Here is a 20079-nt window from a genome sequence, read left to right as displayed (position 1 = left end):
CGCAGCGATAGGCTCTGCGATAAGGCTCCAGGGCGCCTGTTAGGGGATTGAGCCTTCTAAGGAGGGGTAGCAGCAGAAGATGCGGCTGGCTTTCAGCTGCGCATGCTACGGGATCTAAATAGATGCTTAATTAACAAGCCTCGAAGTCTCGGGCTGTGTCGATAGCATCGTCTTCAGGCTTTGGCCAGCCAGCCTGCTGTGAGATATTTCATATTCCCACTCGCGGCGGCCTCAGCAACCAGGCAGAGCCGCAGCGGGGTAAAATACAAGGCGTTACAGAACACAAGGCTCTGGGGGCTGCCTAGCCATTATAAAGCCACAGTGTGGCTGTCACCAGCCCCCGATGGCCCATTACGAGTCAACCGTTATCTAACCAGTGACAAGCCAACTCAGCCTTGGACCTTTTCGCTGCGATAGACCATCCTCACCAAACCCTCGCATATCGCGCCACAGCCTCGGCTCCACCAGCGCCCTCTTTGTGCTTCGCCCTACGGCTCGGCGCAGGCTTTCGAATGAGATAGGCAACCAGTTTTGCGTCTTGTTCAGCATTGGGCCACGAGCCCTCGCACTCAGCCATCCCGCCTTGTCATCATCTCTAGTCTTTTGAAGTGATTGGCGCCGACAATGGAGACTTTCAAATCCCTTTTCGCAAAGCCGGATCCCCAGCAGCAGGTAAGGCATTCTAGAACTATTGATTGTGCTCATTTGGCCGCTGGGCTTTCTACGTTACTAACCAACGATACAGATGCGAAAATGTAATCAGCTGATCCGTTCCAACGTCCGAAAACTCGATCGCGATATCGCTCAGCTCAAGCAGGTCGAGATCAAAACCAAGAATCTAATCATACAAGCGGACAAGCGTGCCCAGCGAGACCCTACAAGGGCCAAGCAGGCGCAAAAGGAGATTCGAACTTTCGCGGGCGAGCTTGTCCGTACGCGGAAGGCTGGGGCGAGGCTAGTCACAACAAAAGCGACACTCAACTCGGTACAGATGCAGGTCAGCGAGGCCTTTGCCGTCCGGAAGATTGAGGGTTCTATCCGGGCCAGCGTCGGTATCATGAAGGACGTCAATTCACTCATCCGACTGCCCGTGCTCTCTGAGACGATGCGCGAGCTTAGCGTCGAATTGATGAAGGCGGGCATCATTGAGGAGATGATTGACGAAACATTGCCCGAAGACATGGATATGCTAGAGGACGAGGAGGCAGAGGGCGAGATTGATAAGATCCTGGGAGAGGTTCTCAAGGACAAGAAAGAGCCAGCTCTGCCCACCACACCGCTCCCCGAACCGGAGAAGCCGGTTGCGGAGGAAGAGGAGGACGAGGAAGACGCCGAGGCAATGATGGATCAGATGAGAAATCGATTAGATGCTTTGCGCAGCTAGAGTGGGAACAAGTCGTTTACATCCCGCAAACTTTGGATTAAAGGCAGCGGTGTTTTGGCGTCTGGTTTTCTTGGGGGAGTGCTTGACGTATGTACATACATAATTCTCCGGGAGGGGGGAAAGGGAACCGTTTTGCCCCATTCCCCATTTTCATATATACACTTTCTGAGCGACAAGGTATCGGGTCTGTTCATTTTGGGGTACAGAGCCATGTGACTACCTTTTATGCTTCAATCTAGATCTCTCTTTTTGTCTCCATTTCGACAACCCCCTTGTGTCTTGACGCCATCTGTCACGGGAGAGCCCATGCCCTTTGTGGGTTTATACGCATGACTGCTCTATATGTGGACCGCCAGCGTCGAACTTGCCTAACTGAAGCATGGGATGCTGGCTGGCCCAAGTCTGACTTACAGACGGTGGAGTTTGCTCCGCCGCTGCAGTGATGCCCCAAGGAGACTCCAGATCGGCTTTAGAAAAGTGGGTGTTGAGGCGATGTAAGTCGGACCTTGGCAACTCTGGGGCGATAGGAGCCCCGTATAAACGGTTTGTTAAATACGCGGGAAAGTTATCCGCTTGCATTAGTACTACGGATTAAATTGTCCATATACTGTCTTTATGGCGTGTGAATAGAAAACGGGAAGATCTTTACAAGGGTTTCTCAAAGTACCTATAACAGTAAGTTGATAAACTAAGGTCTCTTTGAGACATCGGTTGACGCAAGCCTAATGGTACTTCACAGCATTTTTTACTCTCTCAGAGGCTACATATCCTCTCTATATATTCTCGCGCGTGCATCATAACTATCAGTATTCCATAAACGTGAGCATATGGTACAGAGTTTCATAGTATTCTAAGCTTTGAGTTCTTTCTTGTTGTTGAAAATAGCAAACCCCTGACTATAGACTCATTCTTATTTTTTCGTAACCACCTCTATCTATAGCAATTCCAAGTCAATTCTGCCCCTAACCACCATCCAATCTTTTAATTATCTGTAGAATTATATTAAAGCCGTTTATTTGTCATGCTATATAACCCAACTTATCTAAATCTCCTAATTTCCTCTGAGGATTCTACATAGAGCAGTATTTTCCCGGGTAGGTGTATGGGTAATTCTCCGTCGGCGATACTCGTTGAGCAAGGCAACAAATAGACTTTGCGCCCAACAAAATACTAGGTATAAAGAGAACAAAAGGAAATTATTAGGAGAATTCTATTGTACGCAGCATCGTCGGAACGAAGAGCAAAAAAAAAAAAGAAAGAAATTGGTATGGGACTCAAAAAAATGCGTCATCCGGAACTCGAATCCGGGCCTCAACTTTTCAATTGGTAAATGGAAGAGTTGAATCCTAACCCCTAGACCAATGACGCTTTTGGTTATTAGTGAGCATTGAAAAAAGTGACTAAAGATCTAAACCCGCTCTCTCCGCGTTTTTGTTTCCCTTTGTAATCCTTCACCCGGGAAGCACATGCCTTCTCCCCGGGCCCTGGTCGGCCTGCGACCGAGTTCTTGGAGCAGTTTTAGTGGATCTTTCACTTTAAATACGGCGCGGAAGATCCGTCTGCTGGGTTCTTTTTTGTTTGGTCCCTGTTAATAGGTCAAAGCTTCCTCCCCAGTTAGGATAACAAAGCGCCGAGTGAATGAATCGCATTAATAGAAGGGGGGTGGCGAGACTAGTAATTAAGAACACACGGACCCAGGAACATGGGCGAAGCAGGACTCAAGCAAAACAAGGGACCTTGTCTTGGGGCAGAGCAAAGAGGGGGTTATTGCTACTGTAAACTTCGACATTGCTACCCTTTGGAAATTTGATCTCTTTGTCATTTTCCGCGCCGTCGGGTCGGGTAGGGTGTCGAATTTTCAATCTTTTCTTTTTTATCTCTCATATTTGGCTGCCTGACTGCCCTTTCATTTCCCATGGATTCGGTTCCATAGCTTGTCAGGCCCGGTGTTCCGTGATTTTGGGAAGCTTTTTCAGCTACGGGACATGGGCCCCCTTTCACTTGAATCGCGATACGTATAGTCTATAAAATAGTGATACCTACTAAAGTATGCAGGAACATGACTTATGACAGGTAGACTTTTTCAGCTTTTTCAGCCGCAGGTCGGCGATATCACGGGGGAGACAAGACTCTTTAAAAGCAACGATCACAAACACTAAAGCAGCAAACTATAAGTCAGGTCAAAGCAAAAAGAAACCAAGGAGGGCCTCCCAACAGCCACCCGGAAGCGATCCGGGAGGCCGGACCGGAAGCGAAAGGGTTAGCTTTGAAGCTTCACACGCAGGGCAGGGGAGAGTTGAACTCGGGAACGTTCCATGGCGTTGGTTGCCGTCGCTCTTCCTTTCCTCTCCCAGGTTTAGAAGAAGCAAGGGGGCGGCGTGTTTGGAAACCACTAATAGCTCGCTCCGCGCTCATTGCACCGGTGCCCAAAAGGGAAAACCTCACGATCCATGTCGAGATTTGACAATCCAAGTCATTTCTTTTTTAAAGAGGAGACAGGGGCTGTCGTTGGACGGTAGCGAGAGACCGCGGCCGGGGAAGCGCTTCCGAGAAATTGAGGACTGGGGCCGCCGCCACAAAAAACGTGCCGGGGAAGCATCGGAAACGGCAGCCACACCTGCTAGCTCACCTAATCCGAGTTTCATTTGTCATATTGTGGCTTGAGACAACAATAGTTGGGTTTCTGAATCGGTCGCAACAGCTACAGCTAGGGGTGTGCGGCTCTTCTCGCCGGCAAAACGCCAACGCCAAAGCTGGGCGGCTCAATAGCTCGGGAAGCTGGGGAGCGATGTAGCCGACAAGAGCAAGCATCTGAAAGCCACACACGCACACACACCCCCCCAGGCCAAATCTCCTCCTTCATTTTGACGCCATCTTTTTTTCTTAATTTTAGTTTACCCGAGAGAAAACCGAATTTTCGTTTCCTTGGGCTTCTGAAGTACGGGGTAAACCTGGGATATGCTGGCTAAAAAACATGTGCCAAAATCCCAAGCAGCCGGAGAGCCGACAGAGCTCATTTACCGAGCTCGGGAGACCCTTGATGTTTTCCCGAGGTAAGTAAGCCAAAGGATCACAAGTGAAAGAGAAATGTAGGTGCCTAAACCTTTAACCTGTTTGCCTGCCTGGTCGTTACCCGGCTGTCGGAATCCTTTTGCGCGGTTCTGGCTGTCGCGAGTCATCTTCCTTTCGATTTAATTGAGCTTTCCAATGCTTGGACGGATTTGCCCGTGTCGCGGCATAGTAGGAAAGGGAGCGCTGTTACAAGAAGGATGCCTGGCATAACGATAGTTGCTTAAAGCAGACATAGTCGCGCCTATGTCACCGCATTGGCGAGTAAATACCGAATCTTCTCCCAAAAGGCGAGAATGTCACTGAATCAGACATACGAAGTACATGAAGCAAAAAGAAAGTTTGCGGGATAGTTATTCGGGGTAATAAAGCAATTGCGCAAAAGAGAAATATTTGACCGAACACACCGCAACACACACCAACGCCGATTTTCTCTCCCGCGCAACAAAAGTTCACGATAGGCCCTCTCGTAAAGCCTGCAACGTTAACGTTGCCATTTAGCCGTTCGGTCAAAGACCGCTCTACCGCTGCCACGCTTTTCGCGCTGCCGAGCCATTTTGCCGACGGGGCATGGGAAATTTGGCAGGGAAGGGGGCTCCACATTTTGGAATGTTCGAAGAAGAACTTCTTCAGCGGAGCGAGGTGCGCTTCGGAATCGGGCGTCGTGGACCGGGGGGCAAGATTCCGAAATGCTGGGTTCAAATGTAATGTTGGTAGCTCTAGCTTGACAGCGGTCACTAATTAGGACCGTTCGGAAACGGACCGTAGTGCGCGAATGACTAGTGTAGTGCGAGTGCTGTAGCAGTTCTATCCAGGGGTTGCTTTCCTTGAATTTCTGTCAAAGTGTGTTGACAAGGGCTTTGTCCTAAGCTACAATGAAGTGGGAATCCACACACATTTTGACAGTTGAGTTGTCTTTTGGTGTGTGTGGTTGATCGTCATTCTCCATCTCCGAGAGGGCAAAGTGGGTTGGGTTGGTGCCCGAAATCTGTATGCTCCACGCGGTGTAGTAACACTGGCGATGCTCACCTTGGCCGTGATGCTACATTGAGTTATTTGCATTTGGAAATCTAGAAGACTGCTTATGGCTTAAACAAAAGGGCATTAAAGATGATTACGAGAGAACTAAGCGTACGAATTGCTGTATCTGGAAGTTGCCTTTGTCATCCTCAGAATCCCAATGTGGTATTGTATTGTCAAAAACGGAGAAATTATTTCCAGGAGTCAGGACGGGAAGCCACGCCGCAAAAAGAAGCATTTTCTATAAACAGCAGTGAAAAAATTTTCATAGCCTATTTTATTACACGTATATTGCTTGGCACTAGAGTTAGAAACGGCAGCTGTCAAGCCGGCACCTTGGATAGGTTTAGATGGGAAAGGAAGCAAAGAAATCGGACCTAGCTTTTTGGCTATTCTAATCCCTCCCGCCGGGGCACAGCGTAGACGATCCCGATGCAAGGGAAGGCAAGGATAGTAGTCATCGACATCCCTGGGCTAAGAAGCCATAAGATTAGACTCTATCTGAAACGAAAAAGCACCGAAAGAGAAAACTCTTTGCGAGCAGCACGTAACGGGGAATCCGCCCCTTCAGGGTCCAAAGCGCTTTGACCAAGAAGAAGAAGAATTATAGAGGAGAAGAAAGTGCGAGCGGTTTGCCCTTAGCTCATCCGGCCCGGCCCTGGCCCCAGGGAGTGGGGAGGGACGAAAGGGCGATGTCCGGACCGTCTTTTTGGTTCTTTTTGATGGGCGATTTCCGCAGAGCTGGTAAATTAAGCTACTGGGTAACCAGTTAATCAAGGCAAAACAAGAGAAAATCCCAAGTTTGATTTGCTGTTCCCCTCCTCCTCCTATTTTTGGGGGTGTGTCTTGTCCCGTTTAGGAAGAGAAGACGCGCGGAAAACAATCTAGAAGGTCTCCCGAGTCAGGGAAGAGAAAATTTCGAGCTGTTCGGTTTGCTCTTTTATTTTCCTGCGGTGAGCACTCAAGGCTACAGATTACAGCTTGTTGCGCTAGGGGGAGATAAGTCTATCTTAGCTGTGTTGTCGCGTAAGTCAGAGGTGCATGTTGCAGGAGCGGTCAGAGAGACGTGCGTTGCGTATCGCTGTGATGCATGTCGCATGTCGCATGTCGCATGTTGCATGCATGCATGCTGCACGCTGCAAGATGCAGTGACTCCGTCTGATAACAACTAAGATGCCACAAGTCAGGATCCATGTACGGTACGGTATAATGGGTTCAATTTCCATACACCCCCCCTTTCCCAACATAAGGTGAAGGGGCCCGATATATGGAGATAGCTGGGCGACAAGCGAGATGCCGGGAGTCCACTATGCATGGCCAACATGGCAGACTGGGGGTTTAAAAAAAGAAGAGGGGGGAAATTTTTTCTTTTTTTTTTCACCGGTAAGTGGATTTTGTTAAGATTTGTGTGAAAAAATTTTGTTTAATTGATTTTTTTGCATCTGATCGTGGTGGATAGTTGTGGGCTCGCGCAACCCTACTCATCCATAGCTTGTCATCGTCAAACCTCGGGCTGTTGCAATGCTCACTGAAGGAGGCGACCCTTGAAGCAAGGAGCGGCCCCCAGCAAGGGATCTCCCGCTCCCTAGCCAGGAAATAGGTTTACACATCAAGAAGCATTTGGAATGTTGATTACCGCTGCTTGATAATTTTGGTGGCACTGTATAGTAGTATTTGCAATTCCGGCGGTCGGGGCCAGATCTTGCTCCATGGCGATACCCTATACCAACACGACATGCATCACGTCAACACATAGTCGCGAGCCCCCCCAAGCGCAGTGGCATGACTCTTGTATTGACTGACGTCACAGGAAGAGCTGTGGAATATGTCATTTTTCCAAATGGAAGAATCGAGACCTGTTGGGACAGAGATGTGCCCTACGGCAGTTACGGGTCGACAGTGCATGAGTACGTGCATTGTGCTGCTTAGTCCCGACGGGCATCGCTGCCTACATCGTGGGGGTTGATAGTCTAATACTGGTATATTCCGTAATAGGTGGGTTGTAAGTGGGAGCGTTAGCAGTGCGCCCAGCACTAAAGCTATTCAGTCGTCCTTATAAATAGGGCAGTACGGTAATATTCCAACGTGGCGAAGAAACTTAGTAATCGTGATAGATGCGCGGGAATGCTACGTAGCACAGGGTTCCGGAATGCTGGGATGCCAGATTAATGAATCTGACTGTGCAAATCAGGGCCGGGAAGGGCATCTCCCAGCCCTGCGAGAGGCGGGTTGCCATATTCGACAGTAAGCGGCAAATCCTCAGTCTCAGAATAGCAAGCAGTGTATATCGAAAGGATTTGATTGCAACGTCCGATGTCAGGCTCTCTCTTACACTTCAATTTGGGGGTGTGTCAGATGAAAGCCTGTGCTTGTGCTGGTGCTGTCATCGCACAGCACAGCCTGCGGGACCACTCGCGATACGCTGCGGCTCCCCCAGGAATAGCACAAGCCCGCCAGTTCGCTCTTCTCTTTGCTCCTACATACCAAGTAGTTAAAAATTTCTCCAGATTATTCATCGGGCTTGTGCGCTTCTGTGCTCCGTAATTGGTCCAGCGAATCGATTGGAGGAGCTGAAATGGCGGTGCGCAAAGCGATAGCCAGACTGACTCACCCCCATGAGCATCGAGAGCGCCGATGAGGGGAACAAACCGCCAGCTGGCCGTTTTCTCCTCCCCTCCCCTCCCTCGCGAAAGCACGGTGAGCTGTCCAAGCGCCCAGAAAATGGATGCTACTTAGCAAGAGTGCCTAGTACTAGCAAGACTGTCGTGGACACGCATCACAGCAAGCAGGCCACTAGCAGTACCCAGGTCATGTATAAGGTAGGCTGGCGCGCTAAGTACATGTAGCAGCAGCGTGCCACGGTATCGGGAGGGTGCCTTATCATGTACTACGCGGGCGACATGCGATCAGAAGGACACTTATCGGGCTGCGACACAGCACGCCTTTGCTTGACCGCCAGGCTGGCTGCAGCCAATGGCAGGGCGCCCACGCAGCTGGTGGGAGGGCAGCGATAGGCCGTCACGAAAAAGACCATTTGTACTCCCCGTAGAGCTGGAATCTGTTGGCCGTGGTTGGCTGGGCGCAGGATTCCAGGCTCCGTATCGCCGTCATAGTACATGCTGCCTGCCAGGCAGGTACCTACGTGGACTGGCTACGAGCGGTGGTGACTCGTGTACCACTCGACCGCTTCGTATACATGTACATACGCGCGCCGCCAAAGGTGGTGGCCGTCTGGCTACTCTACAGAGAGGCCCGCGACGGTTGGGCTTGGGCGAGCGGTGCTAGGGGAGTGTCGGGTGCTGGCTACCGTCCACCCCCAGCGCCTCCTCAGCGCCAGCACAGCAAACAGCGCAGAGGTAGGCAGACTTTGAGAGCACGAGCTTGTCATGCCCCCTCTCGCAAAGTCATACCGTCAGCCGTCTGGCTGTTTCTGCTGATACTGTCTTATTACGGTAGTACCCAGATACGCTTCCGTGATCCAACCAGTGTGTGATCCTGGGGCACGGGTGCTCTGCTCCCGTTACCGCGCACCTGGGGCTCAGATACCCCGAAAACTGGAGGGAATCACGCTTGGGTCCCATGCTCTTGGTGCTGATGATGCCATCCTAACTAATAGCTGGGCAGGCAGGCTGCTAATACGGAGGGTTCTGGTATTACTCCGTAATTAGTATTGATCTTACTGTATTCTCTGCCAGGTCTTTTTTTGGGGTGGCACCAGCGACGGCTATTCTCCGTTGCGGCCCGTTTTCGCTGCACTTTCTTATCTCACTTGTCCCAAGGTAATCTTTCCTCGGGGAGAGCGCGGCCGAGCTTCTTCTGGCCACTAAGATCTGTCCGTTTCGGGCATGTGTCTGCTGGGGGAGCATGTGTCTTCTGCTTTTGGCCGTGAGCCATCTTTGGGTCTTTGTTATTACACGGTTGCTTTTTTCGGCCATATTTGCTTTGATAAGCGCTACAAGCAAGTAAACTCCAGCACTAAGCTTTCTTTCCTTCTTGTTTTGTCTGCTCGTTAAGAAAACGAGATACAGTAGTGTGCGGTGCTGCCCCGTTTGTCTCAGTCTGGACTGTGGAGAGAGTTTTACTACGCGTAACTAGCAGAGTCTGCGGAAGGCTCCTGACTTTCCGCCGACAGCAGCGGCTCTAATACGCGGTGTTAGACTCTCTGCTAAGATTTGCGATATATCAGATTGCGCGCATCCCTTGTGAAGGGGGCATATTAGCAGCAACTATACTGGCATACTAGCAACAGGCGAGAAAAGCAAAGAACCAACCCGCGAGATGGTTTACCCAGATTCCCCAGACCGAGGGCGGGACGTGCGCTGAGACCGCGGGCTTGCGACTATGTGGCAGATCCAGGAAAACGGAATGCCGGGGAAGGCCATCCGTCGGGAAAACTGGCCTGGCTGTCTGCTGTGTCGCCGGCCTGGGAGCTTGTGCCAGGTCTCCCTGCTTGGGCTGGCTGACCGGAAAGCTGGGGCGGTGTGCCGCGGTGCCCAACCATGCGCGACCAGGGCAAGCAGATGCTTTTTTTTTGTCTTTGCTTCTGATGACTAGCAGGTAACGAGAAAAAGCAAAGCTGGGGCGCACAGGGAAAAACGGAAATGCGCCGTGGGCGTAAATGTGTATGGGCGCCGTGCAACGAAGCGAATAGTAATAATCCCAGATGCAACCTACCAAGCTCGAGCTTAGGGCAACGCCCGGCGGAGCCGCTGGTTGGCTATTCCAACGAGACATCATTCTCGCGGCGGTTTCCCGGGTTGTTTGGTTGACTGAATCCTGCTGTTTCTTTGTCTTGCGTCGTGTCTCTGTTTGGCGGGCAGACGCTGTTCCGTAGACTGTTCGTGATACGAATCCCTCCGTATCGTCTCCCCCCGTGCGCCGCCCGATACGCGCTGCCAGCCCAATCAGCGCCAGCGCACACGCAGAGCACAGGCAGTGGCGGTCAGAATCCCGAGCAACACCGCCATTTGTGTGTGACGGTGCGTGGCCGGCTCGTCTCCGTTTTGCGAGTAGGGCTGGGCTGGACTGCTGCACTGGCTGGCTGGCGCCTCAACGTGTCGTGTCGGTGTCGGTGTCGTGGCGTGGAGAATCCGTCACAGGCTCGTACCCAAGGACCCAAGGACTCAAGGCGCCTCTTTTCTCATCTCAAGTGAAGCCGAGAAGCATAGCCGGTCGGAGCCACAGGACAAGGGAAGGGAGGGGCGTGCAGAGGCCGGGGGATGGCGTGGGCGGAATGGCTGCAACCTCTTTGATTTCCTTTTTCCCTGTGATAAAACCCCCAGCCCGGCAAAGCAATGCCAAATCCCTTGCTGCCACGCCCCCCCTTGCCCTTCAAACGGCGCCCCCATTCCCCCATCTCGCCCATCGGCCCCCTTCGTGCACCCCCCCAGCCGGCACCCAGATGATTCACTCATGCCGCCCGTGATGGTCGATATAAGTGCGATGGCTTCCCTCTCCTCCAGCTTCCTCGGCCATATCAAACATTCGTCTCGACGATCCATCATCATCTGGCATCCGTGGTCAGCAACATACAACTCCATCTACAATCCTCTCTACCATCATCATCATCATCCCATCTCCATCCTCTTGGGCCATCTTGCTTGCAGCCACACACACACACCACCAGCACTCCACGAAGCCGAGCCAGCTCCTCTACCATTACCGAGCCGGCCTTTTATCAACACTTATAAACCATCCCAACCCCAGATTCTGGGTCTTGATCTACAAACACCTAAACAATCTCCACATCAGCCACATTCACAATGTTCGGTTCATACAGCTCCTACAGCTCAGTGAGCAGCATGTCTGCCGCCATCGACATCAGCCCCTCCAACCTGCGCAGCGCCCGCGATGCCTCATGCGCATTCCCCTCGTGGCCTCGACGCGAGTCTCTCTCCGAGTTTGGCCGCGATGAGCGAGCCACCTCTTTCCTCTCTGACGACGACCTCCTTCTCTCTGACCCCTTCGACGACGACAACCACAGCATCGCCAGCTCCAGCGCCTCATCCTCTCCCATCATGATGATGCAGTCTCCTCCTCGCCTTACCGACATGGAGATCCTGGAGCTGCAGCGAGAGAAGCTGGCTGTCCAGCGCGAGGCTGTCCGCCAGGTCATGCTCGAGAAGGAGCGCCGAAAGCAGGCCGCCAAGAAGAAGAGCCGAACTGTCGTCAAGAAGAGCCCCAAGTCCAAGCTTGCCTCCATGACTCCCATCTCCGAGTAAATCCACTACTCTACTCTGGGTCATGCGCTGGCGTATGGGCTCTTCTCTCTTCTAATTACTCAAGGCTTTATTACTCATAAACGCCTCTAATAGACCGACAGCACCAACTGTCTCACGACGATACGACACTTTTTTTCTATTATGACTGGTCTTAGCACAGCCACTGCAACATTATTTTGGCGCTATCAAAGGATTTACAGCGCTTGAAGGAAGAAATCGGGGCGCCGACGGGAGTGACCAGCGGTCCGAACACAATCTGACTCATCCTCACCCCTCCCCCACAACCGGGGCACTTTTTACCTGCTTTTTCTACTTCTCTTTCACACTTGAACCGAACTGTGCCAATTACCGCGGCCAAATCGGTTAAACAAAGATATCGGCCTAATCCGGCTTTTCTTTTCTCTTCCCTTCTATTCCGGCGCCAACAGCGCATTTCAGCAAACCTTCACTTGATACCCCGGAACACACTTTACCCAAACTCTTCGGAGTTTAATTGTCTCCACGACATCCTATTTGATACCTCTTTTGTTTCTTTTGTGCTTTTTCTTCTTTACTCCGATTTAATACTTATGACGGCATTATTTGGGAGTTTACTTGTTTTTTTTTTTTTTTTTTTTTTTTTTTTTTCCTTTTTTAGCGATCATAGCGTGGGAAATCATTTATTAGGGATACCCTCTTCTACGAGGAAGAGCGATCAGGGCTATTTGGGACATACACACACAACATTTTTTTCTTGCTTGGCGTTGGGAACATTAGCATTACTCCTCCGTTACGACGGACTGGAACAAGGGCATAACAGGGCGATTACTTTAGCATAGTTTAGATAGCTTTTCTTTTGACAAGATACCCAATTTTGATGAATACTATCACTAGTTCTATTCAAAACAAACAATTGCTTCCATTCTCCCGCGTGCCTTATTGAAACTGTGCAACTGCCATGTGGGCTTATCCGCTCTTCCGCGGATTTTGCCGCCTCTCTTTTGAGTTTCGGCCCCAGTGCCCAGCGCCACATGCGTGAATGAATGAATGGATGAATGAATGAAGTAATTGGAAAAAAGCCGACATGGCTACCTATTTTCCACACAGCTGGGACTTGGGCCCGGAGCTTCCCACAACACCCTCCTCTTCCCACCAAATGAAGACAAACAGCGACAACGAAGCTTGCGGCCACCCGGATTTTTCCCACCCCAGCCCAGACACCCCAAAATCCCGACGAAGCCCAGCTGAAAAAGAAAGTCGGTGACAGCTTTGCTTGCTTCTTTGAGCATTAATGAGAGAAAAAGCGCCACGCTGCAGGGTGTTGCTCACCGACCCTATGCGGTGCGACACTGTGGCGTCCCCTCCATTTTCGCTCTTTTCCCGCCGAGTGAAGTGAAGTGCCTCTCGGATGTGCGTACCTAGCGTGCGCGAGCTCGACGACCTAGCTAGAGCTAACGCGCTCTTGTCGCTCTTGTCGCCCTTGTCGCTCTTGTCGGGTCGGCATCGTGTGCTGTTTACAGTATTTCCACTTTCGGGATTGCTTTCCGTTGTCACATGGAGGGGGAGTGTTTCCTCTTCTTTTCTTTTTTGCTACTACTATCTTGTGAAACCGAGCAATAATTAATTCATGCTAAAATGAAAAAGCAAAAGTGTTGCATCGTGCGCAGCAGTGTTTATCGGCGGCCGCCGTGATTACAATTTTTTTTTCCTTTTGTCATTCTTACACTTTTATTCTTTTTTGTTTCAATGCGACGTGTTATATGAGTAATTGATGCCAAAGGATTCGCAGCTGTGTCCGACTGTCAGTGTTGGTTGGATCGCTAATGGTATACTTTCGTTAGCGGGCTGAGAAAACCTGACCTTGCCAGTGCTAATCTATGCAGGGCGTTTTATAAACCTTTTTCCCTTTCCTTGTTTTTTTTTATCACCAGTCATTTTCTCCCTTATTTATTAATTAATTGGTGTGTTGTACACTTTGTGAGCTTTCACACGCAAGGGAGAGGAGAGCTCGAAAAGTAAATAAATTAACTTCCCCCCTCCTCATGCAGGGCGATAGTAGAAAAGAACTGCCTTACAGCAGGCGGCTCGCCGGAATGCGCTGCCCGCGATAGACAGGTTTGCAGACAAGTGTGCTGTAAGTGGTCCCAACCCCTCCCTCCCCGATGTTTGTCTCATGTACGATGTAGGCACGATCGATGCAGCAAGGTTGCATGTGAAGTGCAAAGCTTGGGCTGCTGGTACAGGAAGCACACTATCACTCACACACTCACCTCTCTCTTGTCTCTGCACCTTATCTCGGTAAATTGCATGCGTCGCACACATTTGACGTGGTATTCATTTGCTGTACCTCATTTTTTTCTATTTTTTTTTTCTTCCTCGTGCATGAATACCCTTGCACACCGAGTGGGTTCCAGCTGTGCTGGCATACATTCGCTGTTATCACCGCCTGAGGGCTGAGATGGTCGGTGTAAGAGAGACTTGCGGTCTGGCTGAAAGCTGATTACCAAGTAACACTAGGCATTGCTATTCTTGTCTCATTTTGCTGCGGTCTTTTTTCTGCCCCCGAAAAAGTAACGGAATAATAGTGGTCGTAAGCCCTTTCAGCCTGCTTACTCAGTGCTGCGCAGCCCAGCCAGCTCCAGCTTACTTGTGAATATGTATTACTCCGCCTTCTCTGGGGTGGTTGCTGGCAATAGGGCTTGGTCGGCACTAGCTGGGTGATGAGGTGTTTGGGGGATGCATAATAATCTTCCAGTGGTGTGTAGGCGTGCCGTGGAGGGGGCTGAATTGCATGCAGCTTCTCTTTTCTTCGTTTTCACTTTCTTATGCGCTCCGAATAGAGTGTGTACCTGAATGTGATGTGTTGCTGGGGTGTGTGTCGTTGATGCTACCATTTGGGCATCAGACTTTTCTTCTTCTGTCTGACTGTCTATATTGGTTGGTTCTCCGTCTCATTCTCTTTATGAACTTCTTCTTTGGACGCCTTCCCAGCTTGGTTACAGGTTCCTTACTGTGGGGTTGAACCCCGACATTTTCTCTTATTCTTAACATTTGACAGCAACGTTGTACTCCATCTATGGGGTGTAAATTGTAATTCGCCATCGCTGGCCGCTGGTTCGTTCCCTCGGGATTCCATCTGTCCACTCAGTGACAGCACGTGAAAATTCCCAAACGGATAACGATTCTGCCTGTTGAGGGTTTTCTCCCCCGCTGATCTTCTGCCCTATCACAGGATGGGGGTTGGGGGCTGTCAAGGCAGCTTTGCTGGGGGTTCGGATTTCAGGTGGCCAATGGACTTGTAGGGCTGCATTACTGCTACCTTATTCGCTGCAGGTAGTCGCCGAATGCTACGGTTGCAGTGCCATCATTGGCTGTAAATCGACCAACCACGTGGAGAGGAGACTGGATGGATTTTCGACGTATCAGATGCTTTTGCAGCTTTGGTCACTTGAGCTCATCGTCATGTCAATACAAAGACCTCATTGCGGCATTATAATTAGCATCTCTGACTCCGATGGGGGCTTTTCAGGCCGACCGCGTTATGCGAAATCAAATGGCCTTGGCAAGATAGCTAGACAGCTAGTGCTCTCCTCTTTCGTATCGTTCGATAAGCTGTGACTATTCTGAGCGCTGTTTAAGTGTACGCCCCATGTGATGCCGCGCGTGAATGGCTGTGATTGCTTTTAAGCGGCGGCAACTTCGGTGCTGCGAGAGGAAAAAGGCCCAGGGCCCGTCAAATCCCCAGGTGTCGTGATCTGAGCTTCATGTCAGTGGCGGTTCTTTTGTCAAGGATTGGCCGTGATTGCGACGCTGGGGGCGGCTCCTTGGAAGAAGCTGAGACTGAGCGGTAGCCTATAGTATATGTTTGACATGGCTGAATGTGATCTGCGCCCCAAAATCTAATGCATGTGCTTTGATGTTGGGCATTTGAGATGTGGAGGGTGCGGGATGAGGGAGGGGGGATTGAGTTATGTGATATCTGATATCACAACGCCTTCTATCCAAGCGCCGTTATATATCTATTTGCGGTACCTGGATTGATAATGAGTGGGTGTGATGGCACTATTGAACTGTGTATTCTTGACGAGAAATGAGAGTGTTTGGTTGAATAATCTTGTTTATCTCGCTTCGTCATGAGAATACGAACTTGCCCAATCACTAACGGAAGGGGTGCTTTTATCCTGACTTGACATGTTTAATCTTTTTATTTTCGCTTATAGCATCTTAAATCTTTAGACTGTAATTTTGAGCTTTTAAACGGTAGTATATAGCATATTTCTTTTTAGATACAGCGTTTATTACGGACAAGTAATCTCGAATGGTGTGAAAAAAGTCACGATTGAGTTGCCACAGAAAGAGCAAAGAGAGCTAAATGGATTTTCAAGTGTTTTGTCATTGGGAGAGCATAATTAAGCAATCTCAACGTATTATATCCATGTTTGATCTCTCTTATTTCTTCTTCAGCAGAGATGGCCAGGCTCTTTCATACGAGTAAATGCCTTCATACAGGTAAAATCTTTTAGTCGCAACGACATTGGAGTCCGCTTTGCCAACTATTCTGCTTCTTGTCACCTCGTATTCTACTCCCCTTCAAGAGACCAAGATTTATGTCTTTTATACAAGGAGGTGGAGGCAATTTTACAACCAGAAGAGCCATTTATTCCAAAATATTCAACAACTCAGAATGGTCGGCGGTTATAATCATTGACAAAGTATTAATAAAGATCTTACTGGCATCTCTTCTTAATAGCTTCTTTTTTCTCGTAATAATAATATGTTTAAAAATCGGTTGAGAGAAGTTTTGAGATAGCTACGGAATAGTCTCTTACAGACTCGCTACTTTATGTGAAATATATATATATATATATATATATATATATATATATTGCCCTTCCTTGTTGTAGCCAAAATTTCTCAAATGTCCCAAGCAGGTTCTATTCAACTGCGTTCTTTTTTGCTTTTATCCATCTGCATTTCTGGCTTGGAAGGCCCGCGGGTTACTATAATCAAGGACATCGTGAAAGAAGATGATGACTTTGACCCGTGGGAGTACTGTGTTACTGACTCCAAGGAGGCACTTCAAGGAGTCACTCCGAATACGTTCTGGCCTCGGTATCAGCTTTGGTCACGCGTACTTATAAACCGGCTCTGGCAATGACTTTGAAAGAAGTAGGCTGTTACAAGTTAATTGGCAGCTCGATATAGGAAGGCATACCAACGGCAATATATCAGAGGGAAGACTGGAAGATCTCGGATGCTTAATGAAAGAAACGCCTCAGATGGTTTAAGAGGCCCTCGATTCACCAACACTCGATAGGAGCCATCGTTAATTGGAAGAGAGAAAGAATGTGCATGTGAAACTTGAAGTCTTGATTTTAGAAATATCTAGAGATTGCGTTGGAAAGAGATATCTATTACACAACAAAGAATCAATGGGTATATGCTGTGCTTGGAAATCACATGGTGCGTGAAAATATCTTGCTTTTTCGTCTTTCCTAACTTCGAAAACATGCTTGGAATGGAGAAATGTCTGATGGATGGGAAAAGAGACAGCCCTTTGCCTTTGCTGCAGCAAAGACAAGATGCCTTGGACTTTATAACTATTTTCCTAACATAAATGATGGTACACTACAATTTTTTTTTTTTTTTTTTTTTTAGATAATATTCGTCATTTATTAGAGATATACTTTCAGATTGGTCAAACAGTAGCTGGTTGCCGCAAACCAACAATCTCACCGGGTGGTCTAAGATTTCTTGGAGAGATTTACCGAACAGATTTCTACATACTATATCTACAGAACCTTTGTGGACCACCAATATGACAGAAAAAAAAAAAAAGCTGTCCAAGCTTGGGGCCATTGGGCTAAACATCAGCTGAAAACGTTGGTTAGAAATACCAGCTGAAAACAATGGCTGAGAACATCAGATGAGTCACCGAGACTGTCCCGTGCATAATTCTAAATTAGGTAATTGTGCAATCAGACAGTCATACGAAGCATAACATGATATCACTGCGAGAATCAGATTTGGAACCTGAAGCTGGGCTACGTGGTCGAAAGTTAAGTGATACTCACAGACGTCCTGGCTAGTTGTTCGTATTTCTTGACGACCGAAGCGAGGCCGGATATGCCAACAACCGCAGCAAGTTGCTACACAAGGCATGTAATCTGGCAAGGGTGGCTCGGACTCCCCACGTCACGATTGTCTTGGCTCCTGATGCCGTTTGCTTCACCGTATTTCAAGACTCTCCGCTCTGATGTGACACAGACGATAACAGCTGCCCCGTAGGTCCTGCACCAACGTTCAACAATATCTCGGAAGGGGTTCCGCCATCCGAGATTGAAAGGAGGTATATCATCTGTGGGTTGGTCGAGGACGCATGCCGATATAGCTGAAAGGAAAGATTGACATAAATTAATGACACCCTATTATGCCAAGTCTTCGTGCATGTGGTCCTCATGTTTTGGGCTCCCTGTCTTGTCTCGGAGTAGAAAACGTGGTCGTGCCATGCTTGGCGGTTTAATTAATGTCGTCCACGGAATGGCGCACTGGTCATGATAGTTTTGGACGTTGAGTGTGACGAAAATGAAAAGAGGAATGGCCAGAAGCTGCGTCACAAGGTCACAGTCCGACAGGGTGCGGCAACAAAGCGAGATAGTACTCCGTATAAGTCGGCGGGTTTGTCGTCGTTGGGCCTCAATGGGTTCCCAATTTAGTAAACTTGTTGTTGGTCGCCGAGAGACCAGCATGGCTGGTGGCGCCTACTTGTATGTCTCAAGTGGCCATCACCCACTTAGACTGGGATAGATTTTGCTGCCTAGCAGTGTGATATCTGCTTGTCTTGAATCCTTCCCGTCGTGGCTTTGCGTGATATGGAGTAAATTACTATAACAATAGTTTAGTTTACTGATAATAATGGTAATTGACTTGGAATGATTAGCTCGCATGTGAAGAGAGCGCGATCCTATGTATAGCGGATGGCCAGATGGCTGCGCACATGGAGCTTTGATAACGAGTCTAAGACATTGCAAAGCATGTCGCACGTGTGTTTTCGGCATTTTGCTACCGCGGAAGATACGAGCAGAAGAGTCTCCATTGCCAGCCTGAACTGGGCATGCCGCTTTGCTAGGATAGTGTTGTAAAGAATGATTCCCTGCAGCGGCAGGATCACCAGGGGTTTGCTTTGCGAAACAAATGAGATGAGAGGTAGATGCTACAAGAGCAGCCGGATAGATGTGATTGCGGAGACCGCGGACAAGCTTGCTGGAGAAACCTGTTAGCGCGTTGATTCAAGAAGAGGCTAGCAGTAAATAGAACTCGGGGAAAGGCGATAAATAAGAGAAATGGAATCCTAAGGCCGGCGGGCGGATGCAAGCTGGAATCTATCTGTCTCATGAATCATCTGATACAAGCAAGTGCAGCCGCGATAGAAGCAGGACAAGGATGTGCGAGCGCTGGTGATTTGTGATTTGACGAGATCGTGATATGGCGGTAGAGCTTTAATTGCTGGATGCCGCAATTATGCGCAGAGACTGCTGTTGATTGAGATTGCACGCATTTATCACGGTCGTCAGCCACTGGCCACTAATATCTGCAATAGACGATGAGTTTTGGTGGTGCATCCCTGGTCCCTGCGGCGCAGCTTAGCGGGCCGGGATAGAGCGATTAGATCCCTGCAGCCAGGCGTGATCGAGCCGCCGATTGGCCAGGCTGCGGCGCGCACCTGCATTTGGCGCGTCCAATCAGCAGCCGCGACACACCTCGGCGCTTCGACGGCCGCTGCCATTGAGCCACAGGCCCTCGCCGCCCCGCTTTCGACCGCAGCCCAAAATCGCCTGCTCCAGCCATGCGTCTGCGCTTGACCACCTCGGGTTCGAACGACCTCAGCGATATGGATGGCTGGCCATGACGAGACGGACGATCAGTCTGCGAGCTGCCTGTGGCGAGGCGAGATGAGGCAATGCAGAGCAGCGCAGGGCAGAGCAAACGCACGAATGAAACGAAAGAGGCCACTCGTGTCGATGCATTCTCCAGAGCTCATTGTGGAGGACAATCGACGGCTCAAGATACGATACGGCGCCGGTGCTCGCTGCAGGTCTCACAGCACAGGCTGCGCCGTTTCCTCCCCCTGCAAGGCACCGCTCAATCACTCTGAAATGTCCAGCATCCTCGCACAGAAGCCAGATCGCCAGCGGTGGAACCATCGATGCAACGGTGAAAGGCGCCGCAAGTCGGGGTAAGGAAAGGAGCCGAGGGAGCTCGCTTCTCGTAGTAAGACTCGGACGTATGTACTTGTACGGTAAGATATCAGTGCATACAACGAGTCCAAGATATTGCAGATAGACGCACCTTGTCGCAAATGGCGTTCTCTCGTGCATCCGCGCGGGAACATGGGATACGGAGTGC

At 49.7% G+C, this 20079-nt stretch overlaps 4 protein-coding genes and 1 non-coding gene across 5 annotated transcripts; 3 read left to right on the top strand and 2 right to left on the bottom strand.

The window, feature by feature from the left end:
- Positions 1 to 306: 306 nt before the first annotated feature.
- On the top strand, positions 307 to 1545 carry GGI43DRAFT_236506 (ESCRT-III subunit protein VPS24). Its single transcript, XM_083200604.1, has 2 exons — positions 307 to 672; positions 746 to 1545. The coding sequence occupies exons 1-2, from the start codon at positions 625 to 627 to the stop codon at positions 1382 to 1384; spliced, it is 687 nt and encodes a 228-aa protein (XP_083063826.1). The 5' UTR covers positions 307 to 624; the 3' UTR covers positions 1385 to 1545.
- A 1122-nt stretch (positions 1546 to 2667) lies between these two features.
- GGI43DRAFT_t39 lies at positions 2668 to 2752 on the bottom strand. Its single transcript has one exon. It is a non-coding gene; the product is annotated as a tRNA-Gly (tRNA).
- A 6450-nt stretch (positions 2753 to 9202) lies between these two features.
- GGI43DRAFT_395394 (uncharacterized protein) lies at positions 9203 to 10813 on the bottom strand. The gene has a single exon (XM_083204869.1). It carries the CDS (start codon positions 10208 to 10210, stop codon positions 9713 to 9715), a length of 498 nt encoding a protein of 165 aa, XP_083063825.1. The 5' UTR covers positions 10211 to 10813; the 3' UTR covers positions 9203 to 9712.
- Positions 10814 to 11124: 311 nt separating this feature from the next.
- GGI43DRAFT_235961 (uncharacterized protein) lies at positions 11125 to 11770 on the top strand. The gene has a single exon (XM_083200599.1). It carries the CDS (start codon positions 11236 to 11238, stop codon positions 11692 to 11694), a length of 459 nt encoding a protein of 152 aa, XP_083063824.1. The 5' UTR covers positions 11125 to 11235; the 3' UTR covers positions 11695 to 11770.
- A 4821-nt stretch (positions 11771 to 16591) lies between these two features.
- On the top strand, positions 16592 to 16935 carry GGI43DRAFT_380209 (uncharacterized protein; the record flags this gene model as incomplete). The annotated part of the gene is made up of 2 exons (XM_083202949.1): positions 16592 to 16804; positions 16879 to 16935. 2 exons carry the CDS (start codon positions 16592 to 16594, stop codon positions 16933 to 16935), a joined length of 270 nt encoding a protein of 89 aa, XP_083063823.1.
- Positions 16936 to 20079: the final 3144 nt, after the last annotated feature.

Source organism: Trichoderma evansii (assembly GCF_050947405.1).
Source record: "Trichoderma evansii strain SZMC 28006 chromosome Unknown GGI43scaffold_3, whole genome shotgun sequence".
Lineage (NCBI taxonomy): Eukaryota > Fungi > Ascomycota > Sordariomycetes > Hypocreales > Hypocreaceae > Trichoderma > Trichoderma evansii.
This window is presented reverse-complemented; position numbering and strand designations above follow the sequence as displayed.